This window comes from Archocentrus centrarchus, chromosome 6 (genome assembly GCF_007364275.1).
Source record: "Archocentrus centrarchus isolate MPI-CPG fArcCen1 chromosome 6, fArcCen1, whole genome shotgun sequence".
Classification (NCBI taxonomy): Eukaryota; Metazoa; Chordata; class Actinopteri; order Cichliformes; family Cichlidae; genus Archocentrus; species Archocentrus centrarchus.
In genome coordinates this window covers 33,712,564-33,734,385 of record NC_044351.1, presented here as the reverse complement: position 1 = coordinate 33,734,385, position 21,822 = coordinate 33,712,564, and the positions used below count along the sequence as shown (strand labels likewise).

General features: G+C 43.4%; 1 protein-coding gene across 7 annotated transcripts in view; it reads right to left on the bottom strand.

Annotated features, from left to right (window-relative positions):
- ppfibp2b (PPFIA binding protein 2b) overlaps positions 1 to 21,822 on the bottom strand; it is an 83,057-nt gene that overhangs the window by 34,161 nt on the left and 27,074 nt on the right. For 5 of the 7 annotated variants that reach the window (XM_030730796.1, XM_030730792.1, XM_030730795.1 and 2 more), the window contains exons 3-5: positions 20,372 to 20,580; positions 8,313 to 8,399; positions 6,354 to 6,467 (exon numbers count right to left, since the gene is read on the bottom strand). In XM_030730796.1, coding sequence (XP_030586656.1) covers positions 6,354 to 6,467; positions 8,313 to 8,399; positions 20,372 to 20,580 — 410 coding nt within the window. Of the gene's footprint in view, positions 1 to 6,353; positions 6,468 to 7,311; positions 7,446 to 8,312; positions 8,400 to 13,754; positions 13,955 to 20,371; positions 20,581 to 21,822 lie in introns of those variants that run through there. The other 2 variants (XM_030730797.1, XM_030730798.1) reach the window with 2 other exon arrangements.

Here is a 21,822-nt window from a genome sequence, read left to right as displayed (position 1 = left end):
GCTACTGCATTTCACTCGCCAAAGCAAAGACAAACTCTTGGCCATTCTGCCCCTCACAGCAAATCCTATTAATGTTCTAAAAGGCACCAAGATTGCAAACACAGTGGAAAAGCTCAGTTCAGTGGCTTCCGTTAGCTGAAGCCTACCAGACAAAAATCAGCTACAGCTCCCTGTGCTGGCATACCTGTCAAAGCAGCCAACTATTTAGGCTAATTTTAAGCCTAAACAGTATCCAAACCTTAGCACATTCATCTTCCATATGAAAGATCTCCGGTTCGAGACCAGGAGGAGACACAAACTTCATCTCATGGGGTCACGAGCTAGTGTCGATCCAAAGCCCAGAAAACTGGGTAAACAGTGGAGTTACACTTGTTATAATGACAAACCCCCCTAGAACGCTACGCCCTGATCTGACGTGCACGTCCTCAGAAAGTATAAACGTTGCCGTTGAAGCAGCCGCACCGGTATAAATGCTGCCAATGGCGTCAGCTGCAGGCGTAGGCTACATTTTAGGCTCCGCTCAGATTCGCTGCAGAAGCAGAATTCAAGCGCGACTTTGCTTTAAAGCCAACCTCAAGCGTCAGCTGCAGTTTGGGCTCTTTGGGGATCATTTATCAGCCTCAGTGGGTGCCATTTGAGAACTTCATATAGATTGTGGCAATTAAGAATATTCTGACTTCATGCGTCACGTGTCACTTCGTGTAGTGTGAACCCTCCTGCAGAGTTCATCATAATCCACGAGTGCTGAGACTCGTTTCATCAGCAGAATGTCTGCATTAACATTAAAAATGACCCATGTCTTAATTACATAAGATTGATGAAGTCAACAATGTAACACGTCACATGAGAAAAGGGCAACTCTTTTTTCTGACCATCATCACTACGAGTTGCTGAATTTTATTGGCATTTCTTATCCTCTGGTTGTCAAATCACTGCTGGTCGCCTCCTCTGTGTGCGTTTATTGAATTTAAAATTAATTTCTATAGCTGCTGTTTCAGAAACCACTGTCCCTCATGCCTGTGGTTTGGTATTGCTGGGCTGTTGATATTTAAGGATAACAATGAATATAATGATGAGGATCATGAATGATCATTGCTGTTGAGTCAGTTACTTTTTTAATGAATTTGCAAGATATTAAAACATAATGGCCCTTGTCCGAGCCTGTGTGTATCTGCATGTCTTATATGTTGCTAAGGATACTATGTAACTACAACAATGTAAGCATGTGGACAGAAAAGTCTCAGTAGAGTCATTTTTATGTCTAAGTAAAGGCACTGTAGGACATGTAGTCACAGTATGACTACTTGTGTGGGTGGATTCCCTCTAGCATGAGAACCCTCTGTGTGTGTGCGTGCGCGCGCGCGCGCGTGTCCTAAGGACTATTCCTTATTAGATTAGTTGTGGTTCCCACAGCAAACAGCAGCCCTGCAGCACTGACGAATAAAGCTGCATAAACTCTGCTCGTCTGTCACCTCTCTCTCTCACACACACACACACACACACACACACACACACACACGCACCACACACACACACACACACACCTTGTTTGTGTTTACTCATGTGAATACTATACTGCGAATATGCTGCATGGCATACACTTGTTAAGTGATGACGTACTGACTCCACCTCACTACTGTTAACTGAGGCTCTCATTTTTCCAGTGTGCTGTGGTGTCTCTTCATTTCTGAGTAAGCATTTTCAGTTTGATGCTGATCAGCCACCTCACTGACTGACCCTCTGCGCCAGGTTATTATGCCAACTAATTTAACTCCATTAATCTTCCAAAACCTTTTTTTAAATCTTCATTTATTTCCAGAGATATAACACTGCTGTATGTTTTTGTTTCCTCCATTAGAACATGAAATATAGTCTTCATCACCTAACTGTCTAACTCATTTCTAAGTCAGAACAGTTTTTTACAGCCTGGAGGTGTGGTTGACACCCGGCTGAACAGCATAACTTATCACTTTATTTTAATTAAAGGAATCTGGACCGTTTTATTTATGGAGCAATGAAGGCAGGAAATTATGTCTTTTATGTCTGTGACACTGTTAATCGAAACAAAACTTGCAGAAATCGATGGCGTGTGTGTCGCAGCCTCAGGATGAGCCAAACCAGTACACTCTCACTCATGTCAGTCAGTGACACAGACACTGCTGAAGCAGACGTGCTGCCACCTTTGAAATCCTTCAAACATGTCCTGTAGAAGATTTAACAGGCACATAACTGAAAGATAAGAAAACGTCAAAAGACACAACAGACGTGATACAAACTGAAAACACGGGTCACGGTTATCTTTCTCCGCACTCAGCCTTCAAACATCTTATATCGCATCAGCTGTTTGAGCAGCGGTCATAAAATACTCACAGCCACTAACGACCAATCACAAACCAGGACAACAGATGCAGATCAGTGCAGCTAAAACCAGGGAAAACTTAAAGTCATGAACCCCAAACGATCAGCAGCAGCTTAGATTTAAAAAAAAAAAGCTTTTTTATCCATGCAGTGTTTATAGCCTAAAATTGTTTTAGATCCCTTGAAGAAGAAGAAAAAAAACCAAAAAAACACTGACATAATTAATTACTAGGTTATAAAAGGTGGCTGGATGAGGGAGAAGAACGTCACAGCCGTGGGGGGGCTGCGGCCTTTTTATCCTCTGTGTTGACATCGAGGAGGACAAAGAGCCTGTTGAGGAGTCTAAACAGAGCCCCGATTCTGTGATGCACAGAGCTGCAGTCTTGTGTCCAGCCTGGCAGAGCTCAGGAGCTTGTCTCATTGGTGACGGCAACAAAAAGCAACTGGAACAACTTGAAGACTTTTAATGTTTCACACTTCTTCACATTAACAGCTTAGCAGAAGTACGACTTAGTGTCTAAACTGTTGCTTACACACAGGAGAGTGGTAGAGAAATCCAAAGACAATCCATTTTCCCTGTGAAATTCCAAGGTACTTGTAGCTATCCTCAGTGTCTTCTGCTGGTGCAATCCACCAAGTTCTGACTACCTTCCTTCTCTTTTGTTAACATCTGACTACACTTCCCATTTAATTCCTGATGAAGGCTCTTAAAGTCCTGCTGATCTTGTACAGTTCCAGGCATTCCAGGGTCCATGTGTGAGGCGCTGAGTCAAAGGCTTTCTCGTAATCAATCCAGGTGGTGCACAGGTTGGTCAGTCTGATCTTACAGTCTCCAGTGATTGCTCCCCTCTGGCGTTTGTGCCAATTCCTTTCTGGGCCCCCGCTCATGTAGCCTGACGGGAGCTTCCCTGTTGTGCTGAGGCAGGTTATTGGCTGGTAGTTGGATGATGGCAGTTGGGGATCAGGACTGTCCAGCCTTCGGTTAGTCGTTCTGGGTGCTTTTCATCCATTGGCAGTTGGTTTATTTGTGTTGCCAGGCACTCGTGTGCTCTTAGCTTCTTTTTGGTGTGGACTAGGGGTGTCCACAGGTCCCACATCCTCAGTTGCCACTGTGCTATCCAGCTCTCTCTCCTATCTATCCATCCATCCATCCATCCATCCATCCATCCATCCAATGATATAAAAGAAATATTATATATACTAGGGGTGGGACTTTAACGCGTTAATTTCGATTAATTAATTACAGGGAAATTAACGCGTTAAAAATTTTAACGCATTTTAATCGCACTTTGCACCGTGGAACGTTTCTCAGTGCACGAGTTCCCGGCATACAGATTATATCGACGCACAATGTCCAAATTAGGGGCCGCATCCTGCGAAGGACCCGGCCCACGTCTTTCGCAGCTCACAAAGGCCGGAAGTGAGCAGCTAGCCTTCATATCAGCTGCCGTCACCTCTGCGTAGCTCATGTCACCTAGCAACCGTGACTGCGAAGCACAGCTGTGTAAAAGCAGCTGTTAAACGGAGAACGAACTTTTTCTCCTTTTTGTGGTTTAATTTTAAGTCTTTAATTCAAAATAAGCTGTTAAAACAAGCATAACACATTTCAACATCAAGGAATACAGCTGAGAGAATGATTAATTTCCAACTATATTAAGTGAGACATTAATGTTGAATAAAACTATCCAGTTATGATGCTTAACTTTAATTTCAGGTGTTTGCTTATCACAGGAGCACTTCCACCTTTCGTTGGTCTGTGTAGTAGACTGGTGGGAAAATAAACAACATTTTGAAGTTTAAGCTCATGTATATTGATTCATTCATCAACTAAATTTAAATTAATATTTCTCATGTCAAATATTGAAATGCGATTAAAATGCGATTAATTTCGATGAATTAATTACAAAGCTTGTAATTAATTCGATTAATTTTTTTAATCGAGTCCCACCCCTAATATATACATACACACACACACACACACACACACACACACATATACATATATATACCGTATTTTCCGGACTATAGAGCGCACCATACTATAAGCCGCACCTACAAATTTTTTGGAAAAAACTGGAAACGTACATATATAAGCCGCACCGGGCTATAAGCCGCTGGTATCTCCGCCGCTCTCGGTTTTCCACAATTACTCGGCACTCAGCAGAGGGGGACAGACAACCCCAAATTTGAGTTATAACAAGTCAATTCACCATTGATTCGTTCACGCCGAGCTTACGTGCAGCGGCTCTATTTCCCTCCTGTAGTGCCAGGTCGATAGCCCTCAACTTAAAAGCGGCATCATAGGAAGTTCTTTTTGTGGTTTCCATGATGAGGGAGTTTGAAAAAAATCTCTTTTGTGCCTGCTGCTAGCACTTGTTGGCGCTTTCTTCTTTGATTTCCAACTTTGACGTCCCATGATTCATATCCTGCTAAAGAGCCCCCTGGTGGTTAAAGAAAAATCCACAGAAACGCCGCACCGGGCTATAAGCCGCATGGTTCAAAACGTGGGAAAAAAGTAGCGGCTTATAGTCCGAAAAATACGGTATATACACACACACATGATCGGTTAATTCATAGGTAACAGTGTATCAACAAGAAGGCTTTGATCAATTCAAAGTGTATTCTTTTTTCCTGCCATCATTATTTCACGTCCTCTTAGCCATGTGAAATTTAAATATACCCCCAGTGCTTTATCAGCTTCCAAATATATCACCTTGTTATCGGTTTACAGTTTACCAGGTGTTGTGCTGAAAGGTATACCCATTTAATTCATCAGACGGACTCATTCTCTGTCAACATCTTTCAGAAATGCTTTTGATTAAGAACTACAGCAACACAAAAACATGATTTAACCACCGGTTTTTTTTATGCCAGGCTCGTGTATCTGCTGCCTAAATCTGGCCTTTATTTCTCTGTTTTGACTGATCCTCATCCCTCCGGGGCTGATAACAGTACTTTTATGGAGAGTCAACATTAGTGCGTTAAACCCAATGAATGGGACGGTGCTGGTAGCAGAACATTCCACATCCAAAGGTCACCTTCAGACTCTATTCTCTCTATTGTAAGAAAACTCTGTCGAATTTCATTACATCTCACTGAACACAGAGTAATGCTGAGCTCTGACCCTTTAAAACCTACTTGTTTTGATGTGTGTGTAATACCCACCGCACAGCTAAATGGGGCCTGAGTCAAAGGAGGTCAGCAAGCATAAAATCAAACTGGAACTCTTAATAAAACACTGGGCCACTCCTTTATTTATTCATTTACGGTAGCAACTCCCTCCTGCAGCTCACGCTGTATATCCTGTTTGATAACTCCCACATGCTGCTGACAGCAGTGAGCTGGTATTAGTTATAAAAAAACACATCAGTGGAAACAATGTCACCTTAATATGCATTACCTCTGTTATTGCTTTCATTTTCAATTACAAAGACACTTGAGCACATATTTAATTCTTTAACTATAAGCAAATTAATGTAGTTAAAAACTTGAATTGAGTTGAACGATTACAATGAGATTATTTGAGTCTGTGAGGCACACGCCTCTAACACTGTTTGATGCCGTTTGAGGGGCAGAACAGCAACTGATCCCTGAGAACAAACTCGTGCAGTGAGCCTGCGCTAATGCTGCTGTCACAGATCGCTGTGCTAACAGCTCTTTCTAAAAGTCTGTGCTTCAGTTTCGCAGAGTGAAATTTTAGTATTTTATTGTGTTAGCAGTGATTAGCAGGTTTTTTTGCTAATCAGAATAAGAAGAATTATGATGTGAAAGCTTCAATAAATGTGATGTCCAGAACCTGCAGTGGCTGAGTCTGCTTTTCATGCAGACTGACTACAGCTGGCCTTTACTTGCAGCACTGCCTGCACTGTAGCCTCAGGATTACCAATTATCCCCCTGGAGAGGAAATTCCTGCAATTTTAACGTACTGGAATATTTTATCTGTTCAACATTTTTATCTGTGGCAGCTTCATAGTTGTGTTTCACTCGTGTCTTACCTGCTGCAGCATCTCTTCAGTGGAGGCCAGTTTCTGACGGTGCTCCTCCAAAGAGCTTTCTAGGTCTCTGATCTTCTCTCCCTGGGCCTCCACCTGGTCGGTCAGAACGCTCACCTGATGGGTGACACAGTCATTCTGTATTACAGCATCCACAGAGAGCGCCGTCTGAACAGAGACCTGCTACACTGCATTTTAGCAGCTGATTCAAATTTTAAAGAATTCTGTTATATTAGTGCTAAAACCGGCATATCTGTGATAGACCAATATTGGCTGATCCACATATGAGTTTGACTCTGTCCTACATGTTCACAAGTCTGTAGTGTTTGGTAAAGAGTTAGCACACAACAGGACATATTTCAACTCCACACAAACTCACATGCATTTACTCAGCAGCCTGTCACTTAGGAATGCATTGCACATTTACTATAATCTCCCTGACAACACATTCACCTTCTGACACACACACACACACACACACACACACACACACACACACACACACACACACACACACACACACACACACACACACACACACACACAGCCTCCTGTTCACCTAAACGATGCCAAATCCATCTGACAGCAGCTGATTCTCTGTCACTGCAGCTTCCCTGATTTTTACCCCTGCAGCCACGTCCTGTCTCACGGCGCTCTGGCACAAAAGAATATTTTTTCAAGTTTCTGGCTCGACACGTTAACTTTTAACAAAACATGAACACGTGCTGTTACAGAGGGACTGGTCTGCTAGCCTGACCTTTCTAGGATTGATGGACCATGACCAAGTGAGTAAATGAATGAACAAGTATATGAATGAGTCACGTTTAAGAGCTTTTGCGGGCTTAGCACCTAACACATGGATACCACTAATACTCGACAAACACAAGTAAAAGTAAAGGAACAATACCATATGACTGTACAAACTCCAAATGTTAAAGAGAACGTTAGGAATACCCCTTACCTCCCTCCTCTGAGCCACACACACACACACACACAGAGGTGAACGCTCTCGACGAGGTGAGGAGGAAGTTAGTTACTAACCACAGAGTGTGTCTACACTAACACACACTGAAGCAAGACAAAGCTTCACATAAGCAGACCCAAAGCAGAGGCAGGTGAAAAGACAGGAAGGCACTACAGAGGGGCAAACCGTCCACAGCCAATTAAATCTTCAGTCAGTAAAAATAAGCCCCGGTCACTTTGGACATCAACCAATCACGTGCAGTGTCAGTTAAGGAATGTGTAACAAGTAGGTGTGCGGGCGGTAGTGGTGTTAAGGTATGAGATATGGACTTTGTGACAACTTCACAAACTGGGGTTGTCCAGGCGGGTGGTGCACTTATTTAAAAAAATAAACCATCCACTCATGTGGGCTTACCCCGAGCATAAAACAAACTCACACACAGAGATGCAGGGAGCATAAAGGGGCAGCTCCAAAACGATAAATTAACTATGAGGAATGCAAAAACAGCCCAAACCAGCTATTAAAGAGATCTGACAGCACAGAGCACCTCCTGACACCATAAAGTTTAGAGATACATAATCATCTTCAGCCTCTTTACTGCAGCAGCCCAGACGCTGGCGGTTACTGTACGAGTCGTCTGTAAACACATGCTCACATGCTCCTGAAGGTGTCCGGGCATGTTTTGTTATGAAATAACACAAAATACCTGAAGTCGCAGGATTTACAGATTAGAAGACAAGATGTTTTTCCAGTGTGGAGCAAATCCCTCCGGACAATCTCCGGGCTCATTTATGGTCGGGATTCAAAGGTGTATGTCAAAATAATCACAACTAAACCTGAACAAACAAAGCGGGACGGCAAGCAAGAAGTACACACAGCGACGGTCCCACTGAAAATGTGATATGAAAGTACACAGGCAGCATATTGTTTGTGTGTGTCTTTGTATCAAACGTTCAGTGCACAGTGTCTATAAATTAGAGCGATGAGGCAGTTCTGACCTGTAGCACCAGAGACTCCTTGTCTCCCTCTAGGCGAAGCAGTCGTTCTTGGTAGGTTTCATTGTTGGCTGGAGAACACAGGTTCACCTGGACAAATACACAAGTTCGTGGAGAGGTTAGTGATGAATATAAAGGATGATCTTTTTGTATCTGGGACTTTAAGCATGTTCAAAATAAGCGAAGCAGGAAAACATGTCCTTTGTCCCAAATCTGCAAAACTAGACTGTAAAGAAAAGATGGAAGCAGCTAAAGCGACTGTTTCCTAGTTTCTATTACTGTGTGTGTGTGTGTGTGTGTGTGTGTGTGTGTGTGTGTGTGTGTGTGTGTGTGTGTGTGTGTGTGTGTGTATAAAGGTGGAGTAGAGCAGTAGCACAACACCAGAAGAGAATATTGCAAAGTGATGACAACTTGTTAGCCTGCAACAAAAGTTTCCCAGAGTTTGTCTAAACCGCAGATGGACCGACGCCAGCTGATCCTACGGCAGGGAAGCTCGTCCCCGAGTTCCACCTGCACCACCCAACACACACAGGAGGACGGGCTGAACCGTCACTACATCTCAGCCAGCTACACGTGGGCCAAATACAGCTGAATGTACTAAAAGAGAAAAATCATTTAAAAAACTGCTCAAATAAATTATATATATAAAAAAATGCTGATTGAGTCAAAAACAGCTTAATTTAAACTTTGTTTGGGATGCTTTGAACAAAAGAATCTAATTAGTCTGAACCAGAAAACATTACAAATTACAAAAAAAATGCATAAACTGTTACATTAAAGGTACTTTTACACACTTTTGTATCATCTTCTCAGACTGAAATGTTTTTATATGTGAGCTCATAAAAGGGATCTAGAAACTAATGTGACCTCAGCTGTTAAATACATACAAACATCAGAAAATTGCTGATTTTTGCACTGATGCTTCAGAGTTTGACAAAGAAGCACGCTGTACACATAATCCTCTCGCTTAATGTCCAGAGTTGGTCTGTGCAAGACTGCTGACTCCTGCACGAGGAGCTCACAGAGCTGATGCTGTATAAATACACATTTTTCACAAAGCACATGATACAAAGTTATGAAACATCATCTGACTCTCATTAATCTGGAAATACCCCAACCCTGGTGCTAAATCATTGGCACGTACTAAAGCTCGTTTCCTTCTCTGACCGCTCTGAATGCAACAAAACATGTCAGATATGGATTTATTTTAGCCTGTCAGGAGATTAAAGCTGTGTCAGGTTCTGTCTTGAAATAGAAATGCTTTCTAATGTGTACTTAACAACACGCACGCAGGGACAGAGATTTCCCTTTGGTCAGAAGTTCTTTTGCCAGTTCTGTAGTACCCTGCTATTAAGGTTATGGCAGAATTATGCACTCCACAGCTCAGGAAGTGAAAATGAAAGTCAAGCAGGGCAATTTTCAATGACTTTATCCCTGAATGATGTCTGTACTGTTTCCATCTCTTTTTAAAGAGTCGGATTATCCTGTGTTCAAACGCTGCTGCTGAGGATACTTTCTACCTCTGTCATTTTCACATCAAGAATACGAAACCAGATAACTGACCAGATAAGATGACTGGTAACATTGTATCAATGCCAGATGTTATCACAGCAAACCAAAAATTACTTTATTATTAGGTACACATTGCTAGTATTGAGCTGGACCCCCTTTGCCTAAGCAGCTGAACAGGTTGGTCCATCCATCCATCTTCTCCTGTTTATTTGGGGGGGGGGGGGGGGGGGGGGTGTGACTCTATCCCAGCTGTCACAGGGTAAGATGCAGGGTAGACCCTGGACAGGTCATCAATCTATCACAGAGCTAACACACAGAGAGAAACAGACAAACATCTGTTCTCGTCATTCAAACGATCAATATTTAAGCTTCTTATTGCCAATAATCCACTCCACACCCATCTAAACTACAGTTAGATAAACTACTGTAGCTTCCAAAAAAAAAATTCATAGAAAAAGCCCGGAGGCTAAAATATGCAGCAAGTGTAAATGTGTAAATATAATTGTTTGTTACAAGGAGCGGGTCCTTCCTGCCATCATGATGACGAACAGAATGTAAACATCTCTTTTTTTTTAGCCTTTCAGCTGAAGCTCTTATCTGAGTCCACAACAGCTACAGAAACTGTACTGTAAACTTTAACTTCAAGGCACATTAGGAAGCCTTAAAACCTTATCTCTCCTCTATCCATCTCAGAGCACTGATGAAAAACACTAGAATCAGCCTGTAAGCCTCGATGATCCGTCTGCAGCCGAGGTCACAGGATGTAAAGAAGCTAGGCCACCTGACGCTGACCATACGGATGCATTAAACCTATTATCAGACTGGAAACTAAACAGAGACGGTGGTGGTGTAAACAAACTGTTTCTTTCAGAGTCCCTGAAAGAATCTCCTCAGTCATAAAATATAGATCTGTAATAATGTTACAGTTGTAGTTTGTCATTCCAGTGGGAAATCTGCTGTAATCTCAGATCTTCCCATCAGACCAGAGAGAGGCAAGGCCGTTTTAGGGTGGTGATGACACAGCACTTGAATGGACTGATAAAAGAAACCAGGCCAGTCTGTTTCTATCAGTCTGTTATCGCCTGGTGAGCACGGATGGAAAAAAGACAGGAAGTTTGGGGCCCCAGTGTAACCAATATTATCACTTTATATTATGGTTCTGCAGCTGTTTTTTTCAGTTAAAGTCCTTCAGATTTTCATCAGCACTTCCTGATTGATAACGGAAATTTAGCTGAAAATTACTAAAGGAACTCAGGACCCACTGCACCAGCGTAGGGTCTGAAAGGTCCAAGGATTTCATCCTGATGGCAGTCAGGGTGCTGTTGCCTAGCCTGCAGAGGTCTATGTGTCCCTCCATGCCTCTCCAGACCATCACTGACCCACCACCAAACTGGTCATGCTGAGCGATGTTACAGGCAGTATAACGTTCTCCACAGCTTCTCCAGACCCTTTCAGGTCTGTCACATGTGCTGAGGGTGAACCTGCTCTCATCTGTGAAAAGCACAGGGATCCAGTGGTGGAGCTGCCAATTCTGGTATTCTGTGGCAAATGGCAATCAGGCTCCACGGAGTCAGGCAGTGAGCACAGCGCCCACTAGAGGACATCGGACCCTCAGGCCACCCTCATGAAGTCTGTTTCTGATTGTTTGCTCTGAGACGTTCACAGCAGTGGCTGCTGGAGGTCATTTTGTAGCTCTGCAGTGCTCATCCTGTTCCTGCTTGTACAAAGGAGCAGACCCCGGTCCTGCTGATGGGTTAAGGACCCATCATGCTACCAGCAGTGACCCTGACCCTAGCCAAATGCAGAACTAGTGAAAACCATTCAGAAAAGATGAAAATTGGAAGTAATTGCAGAAAAACTATTCACTATATATAAATGATTACACTGGAATGAATACAGACATGTTTTGGTTTTATTATATTTGTACTTTTCTTGCAGGCAGTTCAGTGGATCAGTGTATTCACAACAAACGCTGTGGCCAGTGGAGTGGGTGGAGCTGTAATGACACACAGTACAGTATATGATCCCAGTGTCTAAGAATGCATGACAACATGCTGCACACGACCCACCTACATTTAATGGTTCACATTAAAGTGCTCAGAGCTCTGTAAACAGGCAGTATGTGCATACACAAAATTAACGCAGAATTTTACTGTAACTCTCAAAGTCAAAGAGCGATCCAAAACCAAAAAACACATGCTCTCAGTTTCTGCTTTTGTCCCTTGTTGCTCTTAAGCTGAGTCGTGAGTGTTTATTCGATTTAGCACTGCAGCGACGCGCGCAGCGCATTAGCTTAGGTATTCTCTCTAGTCACACTGCTGTGTCTCTAAATGCAATTTAAAACCCAATTCAATTTGCTGTCTGCTCAGCTTGACAATAAACAGTCCCGGTGAGTGAGGAAAGTGAATCTGAAGGTGAGTCAGTGACATTTAGGATGAATTGTCATTTGTGTGTCTGCAGATTCAGGTTTGATTAACTCTCATCTTGATCTTTTTCTTCTTAGTGAAGCATGCTGTAAACGGTCGCAGCGATTAGAAGATCCAAACTGCAGTTTACTGTTGCAGAAACAGCAAAGATAAGAGAAACGGGATGAACATGGCTGTTTGGGAGACGTGGATGATATCTGCTTTAGTATACTACTAAAATAATTCAGTTTTCTCTTCTTTTCACTTCTGAATTCACTAAAAATGAGTCGGCACGCTGGACTTCTCTGACAATACTGTTAAGTGAGGGCAGCTGTGGCTTAAACCTTACACTGGGTGGGGATCTAATACATTTTCTGAATGCAGTTTTTTTTTTTAATCAGTGACCTCTGAAGTTAAAGTTATGCATCTCTCCCCATTCATTTAGATAAAAGCTTCAAAATAACTGCACTGAAGTGTAACCAAGATGGTAACCAAGTGGCCAAGACCTGCATCTAAAAATGACTTTGTACACCCTTACAGTTAAATCTGGGCCCTACTGCAGCCTGCTGAAGGAGTGTGAGGAAGTGCAGACTGGCCAGCATGTCTTCACTCCAGGTCTACTTGAAGGCAGTCGCACAAACACACAGCTTACATTTTTGCACATTTCTCTGCACTTCATCTGCACTGCCCTGTCTGGGTAAGAGTCACTTCTCAAACTAGACGTCCACTGTGGCAAAGAGGAAGAAAGTTTAGGTCAGAGAAGGCTCACTGAAAGACTTCAGGCCCAAACTTCACGCAATTAATCTGATGAGTTGCCATGTCAGAGAAGACAGTAGATTGCAGTGTGCTAGGGTTCACTGTTAGATATCAGTGAAACAGAGTAACTACCAAAGATGCAGAATGATGCAAATGAGGCAAAATGCAGATATTTAAAGCATCGAAAGAAGCCCATAAAAGCAGCCACAGGAAAAAAGAAAGACATTTAAATAAAGTAAAACACTAGCAGCATGCCTTCAAGACTATAAAGATAAATTAAATGCATCTTAAAAAAAAAAAAAAAAGACAAATCTGGGATCACATCAGTTAAAGACTTGATCACATGTCTTTACAGCAGAGATCCTGGGAGGCAAAGTTGCTCTCTGATTAACCCCTGCAGCACTGGACACTGCCTTGTCAACAACAGTCAGCTGATAATGTTTCCAATCTGATAACATGGTCCTCGTGGACGCACACAACACCACAACACAACAACTCAAGATGCAGCCCAGCTCTTGAGCTGAAGGGAAATGACATCAGAAAGCCGTCTGTCAACAGGAAATAAAACAATAAAAGCGGGACAATGACGTGCATCTAAAATGGAACAACTGTTCTCTGATGGGGGAGCTTCTCCTTTAACAGCGCTCCCCTCTCTCTGTTTTCCAACAGAAAGTTTTCCTTCGAGGCATCGAGCTGACGAAAGGAATGTGCAACATGGACAGATGAGTATTTGGGAAAACGGGGAAAGAAGAAGCAGGAAACCCTGACTCACCTTCTTCAGCCAGGAGAAGTGTCTGTAGAAGTCAATGGGAGCCTCCATGCTCCCAGCCCATTGCTGCCCGGTCTAGTTCTTTGACTTTGTGTGACTCTCAGCCCGTGTGTGCGTTTTGTGGGTAAGTTCAGTAAGCTGGTAAACTGCTGCAGCATGTGAGTGCTGTCATGCAAGTGTGCGTGTGACTGCGATGTTCACAGCTGTGGAGGAGGGCTTTTCTCTGCCTCCTCAGAGGGAAAACTCCCCCCGTGCTCGCCCCCCCCCTCCTCCTCCTTCTTTAGTCCCACTGTTTTCTCTCTCTTTTTCCTCCCTCTCCCTCATCCAACTTATTTGTCCTTTTCCCTGGACACTCTCTGCCTCCTCAACGCCCTCCTCTATTCCAGTTCTGGTTGGAGATGTTTCTCCCGCCCTTTACCCTCCTTCCTTTCCATTCCCCTTCTCTTTTCTTCACTTTTGAATCGTTCCCCCTCTTTTCTCTCTGCTGAGGTCCGACTGACAGCCAAATGGTCGAGCCCAGAAAGGAGAGGGGCGGTGGGAGGGTTTGCCATTTTTCTTCTCTCTCTGTCATCTGTTTGTGTCTCAGTCTTGGCCTGTTTCCTGCCCCTCTCTCTCTCTCATACACAGCCTCTAAAGCAGCATCTGATGTCAGATAAGTGAACAAAGCAGCAACAGGCCGTCCTGTCAGAACAAACACAAATCACGCCAGGTCCATCTCCCTCCTTTTTTTGTGTGTGCTCTTTTAATTAAGTTATAGTCACAGCGCCAGGAGACACTGCCTCACTTTCTTTACCTCCTGTCTGTCTGATCATCCCGGTGTTTACACCCATTAGCTCAGGTTTCCATTTCCTGTGTGTTTTACAACAGAGTTCACCACAGCAATGTCGGCCATTTGTCTGAGCGACAGGTTTATTTACACCCACACAAAGTGATTAGAGGTGAGCCCTAAAATAGGGAAAAGTTGGCTGTAAGCTGGAATTTCATGGATTTGTGTTTTGTGTTACTGAGAATATGGCTGTGATATGTCAGGATGATACCTCCCGCAACTGAACAGTGTATCGTAAACATCTGGTTGAATCCATAATGAGATGTTGCCAACATTTTTAAGCACACAGAGAATGTGTACATGCCTTCCTCAGTGAGAGGGACAGCTCATGGACAATAATGCAGAAAGTTACATAAAAACATATTATAGGTGCTGCAAATAAGGCGGAAAGCTGATAACCTTGTGAATTAGGTGACTACATATTTATTTTACAGGGTGCCATGTTGGTGCACTGTGACCTCACAGCATAAAGGTCAGGTTGGGGCCTTTCAGTGCAGAGTCTGCATGTTCTCCCTGTGCCCGCGTGGGTTCTCTCTGGGTACTCCAGCTTCCTCTCACAGTCCAAAGACGTGCACACTGGGTTACCTGCCGATCCTAAATTTGCTGCAGGTGTGAAAGTGAGCGTGAATGATCGTCTCTTGTCTGTCTGGTTATTAGAGTATAATAAATATTAGAAGAGCAGCGTGTTTTAGCACTCAGGGCTGCTATGACAGATGCACATTAGAGCTATTAAGCTTTAACCTCGATCTATTTAAACATGATACTCACGTTTCAGCTCTGAGACTGCTGCAAAGCAAACAGTATTTCTGCATCACCAGCTGAACGCTGCTGTGACTGCACCGGGTTAACGTAGCACCACCCACCAACCTCAGCACACACAGAGTGGAGCTGCACAGGTGCAGTGCTCACCAGGGGGTTCCCGCTAGGGGGAGTTTATGGTTCTCGTCCAGCATGAAGAGAATCTAATATAGGCTGTATCACATGAGTGCATGGTTTATCTTATTGTATTACTGAGGGTGAAAAAGCACCAATTTGCCCTGTCATTTTTTTTTTAACTTCCTCTTTAACATTTTAAAAAGTTGAAGTGTAAACACTATCAAAGACTTGGTTGTAGCTTGTGTAGAAAAAAAATTTCATCAATCAAAATTGGCAGCCTGCAGAATACTGCTGTAAAACAGCTACACGGATTATCCTCCATGCTGTGTAGTGATGAGACACGGCTGCACTACAGATGTAAGAAAATCTACGACTTAACAGAAAATAAATAATTTACAAAGAAAATACAAAAAAGAAAAAAAAAAAACCTAAATTACCAACATTAATTACCACCCATCCATCTTCATCTGCTGTATCAAGAAGAAACACCCAAATAAAAAGGAACTAAAATATAATTTTAAATCTGTGACCCTGGACCTGACCTAACTTCTTTCAGTCCATCTCATTTTTAATAAGCTCTTAGCATTTGTGCTAAAACAAAATATGTGTCGCTGTGTTTCTATGAAAATATAATGAACAACATTTTTTGTAACACACATTCCCTTCAGGACTTTTGGGAAAACTGGAAATGTTCATCTTGGTCAGAAACACATGATCATCTGAAGACAAGCATCTCTGAGTGAGCAGTAATGAGCAGCAGTCAGCGGCTATCACAACTTCCTGCCAGAAATACACTTATGATGCTTCCTGTGTTTACATGTGTCAGTGTGTGTTTCATCGTGAAGTATCCCCTGGAGAGACGACCATGGGGCGCAGACTAATTGCAGAGCACGACTGACTTTGATCCTGCTCCTCTAGGTCAGCAGGGAGGTGTACGGGGAGGGGGGAGAAGGTGGACAGGATGAGCAGCCAGCCTTGATAATCTGCCAGGCTTTTGTTCGTATGCTATTGAGACTTGCAGGCCGTGCTAACAGCTTTCCACTGCAGGAACAGTCTCTGTGGAAACTGTTGACTGTGAGCTTTGTGGATTATCCAGACTAACAGAGACATTGTTTCTGTAAAGAAATGTCACCTTTAACCCCTTAATCCCTGTTCTACTGATCCAGATCACTAAAAAGGAACTTTTTATGGCTTTTATCTTGTTTCGCTCAGTAATAACCTTCTACAAATACGTGAAGGTCTGTGAAGGTCAGCACAAGAGCTGAGGACTTCGGAGGAATGCAGGAACTTTCCGAGTTCAAGTGAGCTGTGTTTGTGTTTATTTCAGTTTTGCCTCCCAACATAACACGAGACAATAAAGTTCCTCAAAGTCATCTTCATGTCGAGGATCCTCACTGGTGAGAGCTGGGTCTGCAGCAACCACCCACAGATTCCAGAGAAGTGCAGAAATGCACCCCCAAAGCAGCGGTCCACAGACTCAGCTGCAGTGATGGTGCACGAACGCGGGGGGGGGGGGGGGGGGGGGGGGGGGGGGGGGGGGGGGGCTCTGGCACTGAAGATGATTAATGGCCTGCAGACAGTATTACATTTCAAATGGCGAAGAAGAACACCCAGCTCTATACGACAGCTGCTGGGCGCCATACATTAAAATAACTTATTAATAAACACAACAGCATCGTGTGCTCTGTGCACATCATACTGCATACTGCATACTACTGTGGAAGAAAGGAGCAATGAATCAAAGAGGGACGAAACAAAGGAAGCAGGAGGGAGGGAGGGAGGGAGGGAGGCTTGGCCGGTGATCGAGTGCAACATGTGAGACATCTGCTGTTGAAACGATGGAGTTCAAAAAGCTGCTTTCCAACATCTACGTTCCATCTCAGTAACTCCACACTGCTGCAGGACAAAGCAAATAAATAAAAAACTTCACACAAATGACAACAAAATACCAAAAGAGGCCCCCCGCCCCCCCCGGCGATCTGAGCAATCAGACCCACTTTACAGTCACGGTCCTAAGCCGTCCGCCTGACAGATATTTGAGTAGCTGAACTGTAAAATACCTCATTTATAAACAAGCTTATATTAAAAACTACATTTAATGTGTCCATAAATGCAAAACAGCAGTGAGCCAGAATAACAGCATTATGCACAGAACAGAAAGCATGGAGGAAAAGAAAGAGGGTGAAACAGTAAGAGTAGAGAACTTTAAATGGCCACAGGGGTCACAGGGGACAGAGGGGGTGTGAGGGAGGGAACGCTGCACAGGAAGTTGATAATAATGGAGTTGTAATAACGTCTCTGAGGAGAACCTAACGGAAGTTGTCCTAAACCTTGTTCCCGACTTTTACTGAAATTCACAAACAGGTTAATAATGATGAAAGATGAATTAACCCCTGACATGAGAAATGCTGCACTGTAAACGGCAGAAAACACAAGGAATGCTTTCATTTATATGTAAAGCACAAAATGCCATCTTACACTGACACATAACTGACCTTCAGACGATTTACATGTATCAGAGCTGTAATCAGTAACATTAGCTGCACGATCCTGTGATTAGCTTCAGGATCACTGTGTAGGGAAACAAGCAGGAAACCAAAATAGAAAAATAGGAACGGAGGATCGCGAGAAACCGAGAAACCAGGAACAGAGGAAATGTGTGGCGTCAGCCTGGGACAGAGACCAAACGAGCCCTGAGCTCATCCTCACAGAGACACGCCGAGCGTGTGCAGCAGAGAATAGCTGTTCTGAAGCACAGCAGCTACATTCCTCTCCTCTGACCTCTCAGCTGACCCCTCTGAACCCACAGCAACCGTCCTCACGCTGTAAAAACCCGAGATAATAGATTACATGTGAGTTCCTTCACTGACAAATCCCTCAAAATATGGTCGTACTCAGCATACGTGTCCTGTCTGAAGCATATGCTGAGGTATACTCACATCACAACATGCAGATGAAATAAACCTGCTTTGGATTTAAATTCACTCTGAATGAATTTCAAAAAGGCACCAATGAAAGCGAACAAGCCTGAACCGGCACCTCTGCACCAATCACTGCTGAGCGAACAGATGAATCCAGCTCCTCTCTGCTTTCTCTGACCTTCAAAGGAGGAAACACTCTAAAAAATAATAATTATTCCCTGCTGAAAGAGACCCTTCAACAAAAGGAAGAAGAACAGCTGGTTCTTTATGCTAACGTCTGATTTCATTTTTCAGATGCTGACCTCCTCCTCCAAAAAACAAACAACTGAACAGGCTGCTTTAACTTTTGCATCTCCAGCCAATCTGTGCCCCTCTGAGTGCGAGTATCTAACAGTATCTAACCCATCTGTGTGATCTCTTAGGATGCTGAGAGTCTCGCTGCAAGCTTAAGGCGAGCAGCTCGATGGACTCCCGGTTTACTGACAGACTTCCCAAAGCATGTGACATCACCACATCCAGCCTGAACCATCACATCAACTGCCTGACTGGCTGCAATAAGAGGGTGCAAACATTCAAAGGAATATGGGTGAATGTAATTTAACTGTTCCAATGTTATGAATGTGCAGCACCAGCTAGTAGTGGATCCATCAGCCGGGGCTGCAGACCTGGCAGACGGCAGCACTCCTGGTGGAAAGCCAGCCTTACAAACCTGAGTGGATTCTTCTGTATTTATGCACTCTGTGTCAAATATGTAACCACATTCTGCATGAGTGTGTGAACGTTAACTGCTAACCTGACACCGTGTGAATGCTCAGTGTCCTGCACAGCCCTGTTTAAGCAGCGATACATGAAATACTTGTACAGCACTGTTGCGTCACAGCTAGAAGGTCAGGGTTCGAATCCATCCTTGTCCCGGGTCTTCCTGTGTGGAGTTTGCATGTTCTCTCCATGTCTGTGTGGGTTTCCTCCCACAGTCCAAAGACATGCAGTTAATTATTGATTCTAAAGTGCCCATAGGTGTGAGCGTGAATGGTTGTCTGTCTCTCTGTGTCAGCCCTGCAGCAGGCTGCCGACCTGTACAGGTGTACCCTGCGTCTCGCCCTATGACAGCTGGGACAGGCTTCACCCAGCCGTACTTCAGAATGAATCATAATCCACTTGGGGATTCGACTGTTCATCTAGCAGATAATAATTAGCAATTTTGATCATTATGTGAAGATTAGACACAAAACTCAAGTATATGCTATACATTTATTTTCATCTGAGCACCCAAGCAATCTTTTTGCTCGTCATCTTGCTAAAATGAAATCTGGCACTTGAGCTTCTAAATGTCACATACAAAACCTGAGATATTAAATATGTGCACGTATTTGTACTACTAAATGAGCGCATTTGTTAGATTTTTTAAACCAACACTTTGATGTTTGTACACATTTTTTAAATTGTGGAACCATCAGAAGAAACGACATTTTTAAGACATCAGCTGGGATTTCTTTGCACAATAAAGAATTTTTAAAGAGTTCGCAGATGGACCCCTGCACTCTTAGGTTCATTAAGCTGTGCTACATGACGCATCAAGACTGTTGAATAACTGCATTAATCAAAGGAAAGGCTGCACTGAGACTTCATGCGTGTAAAACGTGCGACGTCTCTGAGCAAAGACTAACAAACATAAAAAGGTCTGAAATTCAATCAGAAGAAACAAAAATATAACGACGCTTCACGGGAACAAGAACACGGAGTTTCTCACGCTCAGAGAGCGAGAAGAACAAAATGAGCAGAAGCTGCAGTCTGGACCGATGCTCACGTTCAGCTGCATTTAACAGCAGCAAACACCAAAAGGCACCAAAACTCACAGCCAAAGCACTGAAATCCTGACACAGCCTTACAAACAAAGGAAATGCCACATTTCCATTTGATGTGGCCACAGTTTAGTTTACACTGCAAATGACTACAAATGAGTGAAAACGTCACAGTGAATCCCACAGTGTACTCACAGCTCCACTCTGCAGCCAGTCTATAAGAGCCTGCGCCGTCTCTGCAGGCAGCTGTGCTCGGAGGCTCTCTCGCTCCTCCTGGTTGGGTTGAAGCTCCAAGGAAAGTTTGAGGTCCTCGGCCAACTGAAGGACCTGCAGAGGTCCAGCGCTGACGGGGGAACCCAGGTCATACACGCTGTTGGAGAACTCCATCGCTGCTGCTTTAGAGCCTGGAGTGTGAGTGATGGAGGAGGAGGAGAAGATTAAAGGGCATTAATAATACTAAGGAATGCAAAACTTAATCAGAGCCATACATCTTTCTAATATATGGCTTCCAAACTGTCCATGTGTCACCTGGATCATTTCCTTGCAGTGTATGGCCCACACGAACAAACATCTGGATGCACTTTAGTAATCGTGGCTCTGAAACAACAGCTGCACATGCAGCGCTGTCACAGAGCAAACAGTCAAAATTATTAAAAGAGCAGAAACAACCCGCAGACGTCCTAAAGAGTCCGAGTGAGAAGCTGAACGCTACACATCTGTGGGCTGAAGGAGGATTTATCCCTGTGAAATATTATATGGTTATGTACCCAGTCGCCACTTTCATTAGTGCAAATGTTTGAACTGTATTTATTTAAAACAGAGAAAATCCAGGATGGAGCTACATCAGAACTGCTTCTCATGTGTAAAGATTTTTCTGAAATATGATTTCAGTTATTTTTATCATAGCAGAAAAAAGCACAATAATAAATATAATTAATCTGATATCCTTCATTGTGCATCTTTTCCCGGTGTTTCCCGTGTTGCCCCATCTGTGGTCCTCTCATGCCTCAGAGCCATTTCCTGTTTTATTTTGGAAACATATCCCAGCTGTCATTTGAGACCAAATCTCCTTTGGAAAAGCACATTGAAAATGTCTGAAAACACACTGATGTCACTTCAAAATGAGCAGCAGAATAAAAGGAAATATGAAACTGTGGAATCACCCCTGGAGTCTGCAGTGGTGGAGGCGTAGAAACACATCAGAGAGAGACGGGACATTTTGCAGCTTAAACAGATGTCATATGACGTCAGGCGAGTGAGGTGTGTTACCTGTCTATGATGCAGCGCAGCTCAAGTTGCCTACCTGAAGTAGCTCATGGTTTTCACTCCATTTAATACAGTGTCAGGGCCTTGTATTAGTAAATGTGCATTTAATAGTCCTTTAGATGTCTCAATGTTTTTTTTTCTGCACCATAAACTGTTTTTAGTGTTTGTTCTGTCTGCATCTGATAGTGTGTTCAACTCATGATACGCAGCTTATATTTAAGTTATTAAAAAGGAAGGTTTGCAGCCACTCCTCTGCTCGCAAACAGATCAAAAACACTAAAAAATCATGAACCAGCAGAGTGCTTTCACAATGTTACCACAAGAAGCTTTTTAACCCCAAAAAAGACAGAATGTAATGCAGCCAACGTATCTAAATTCTA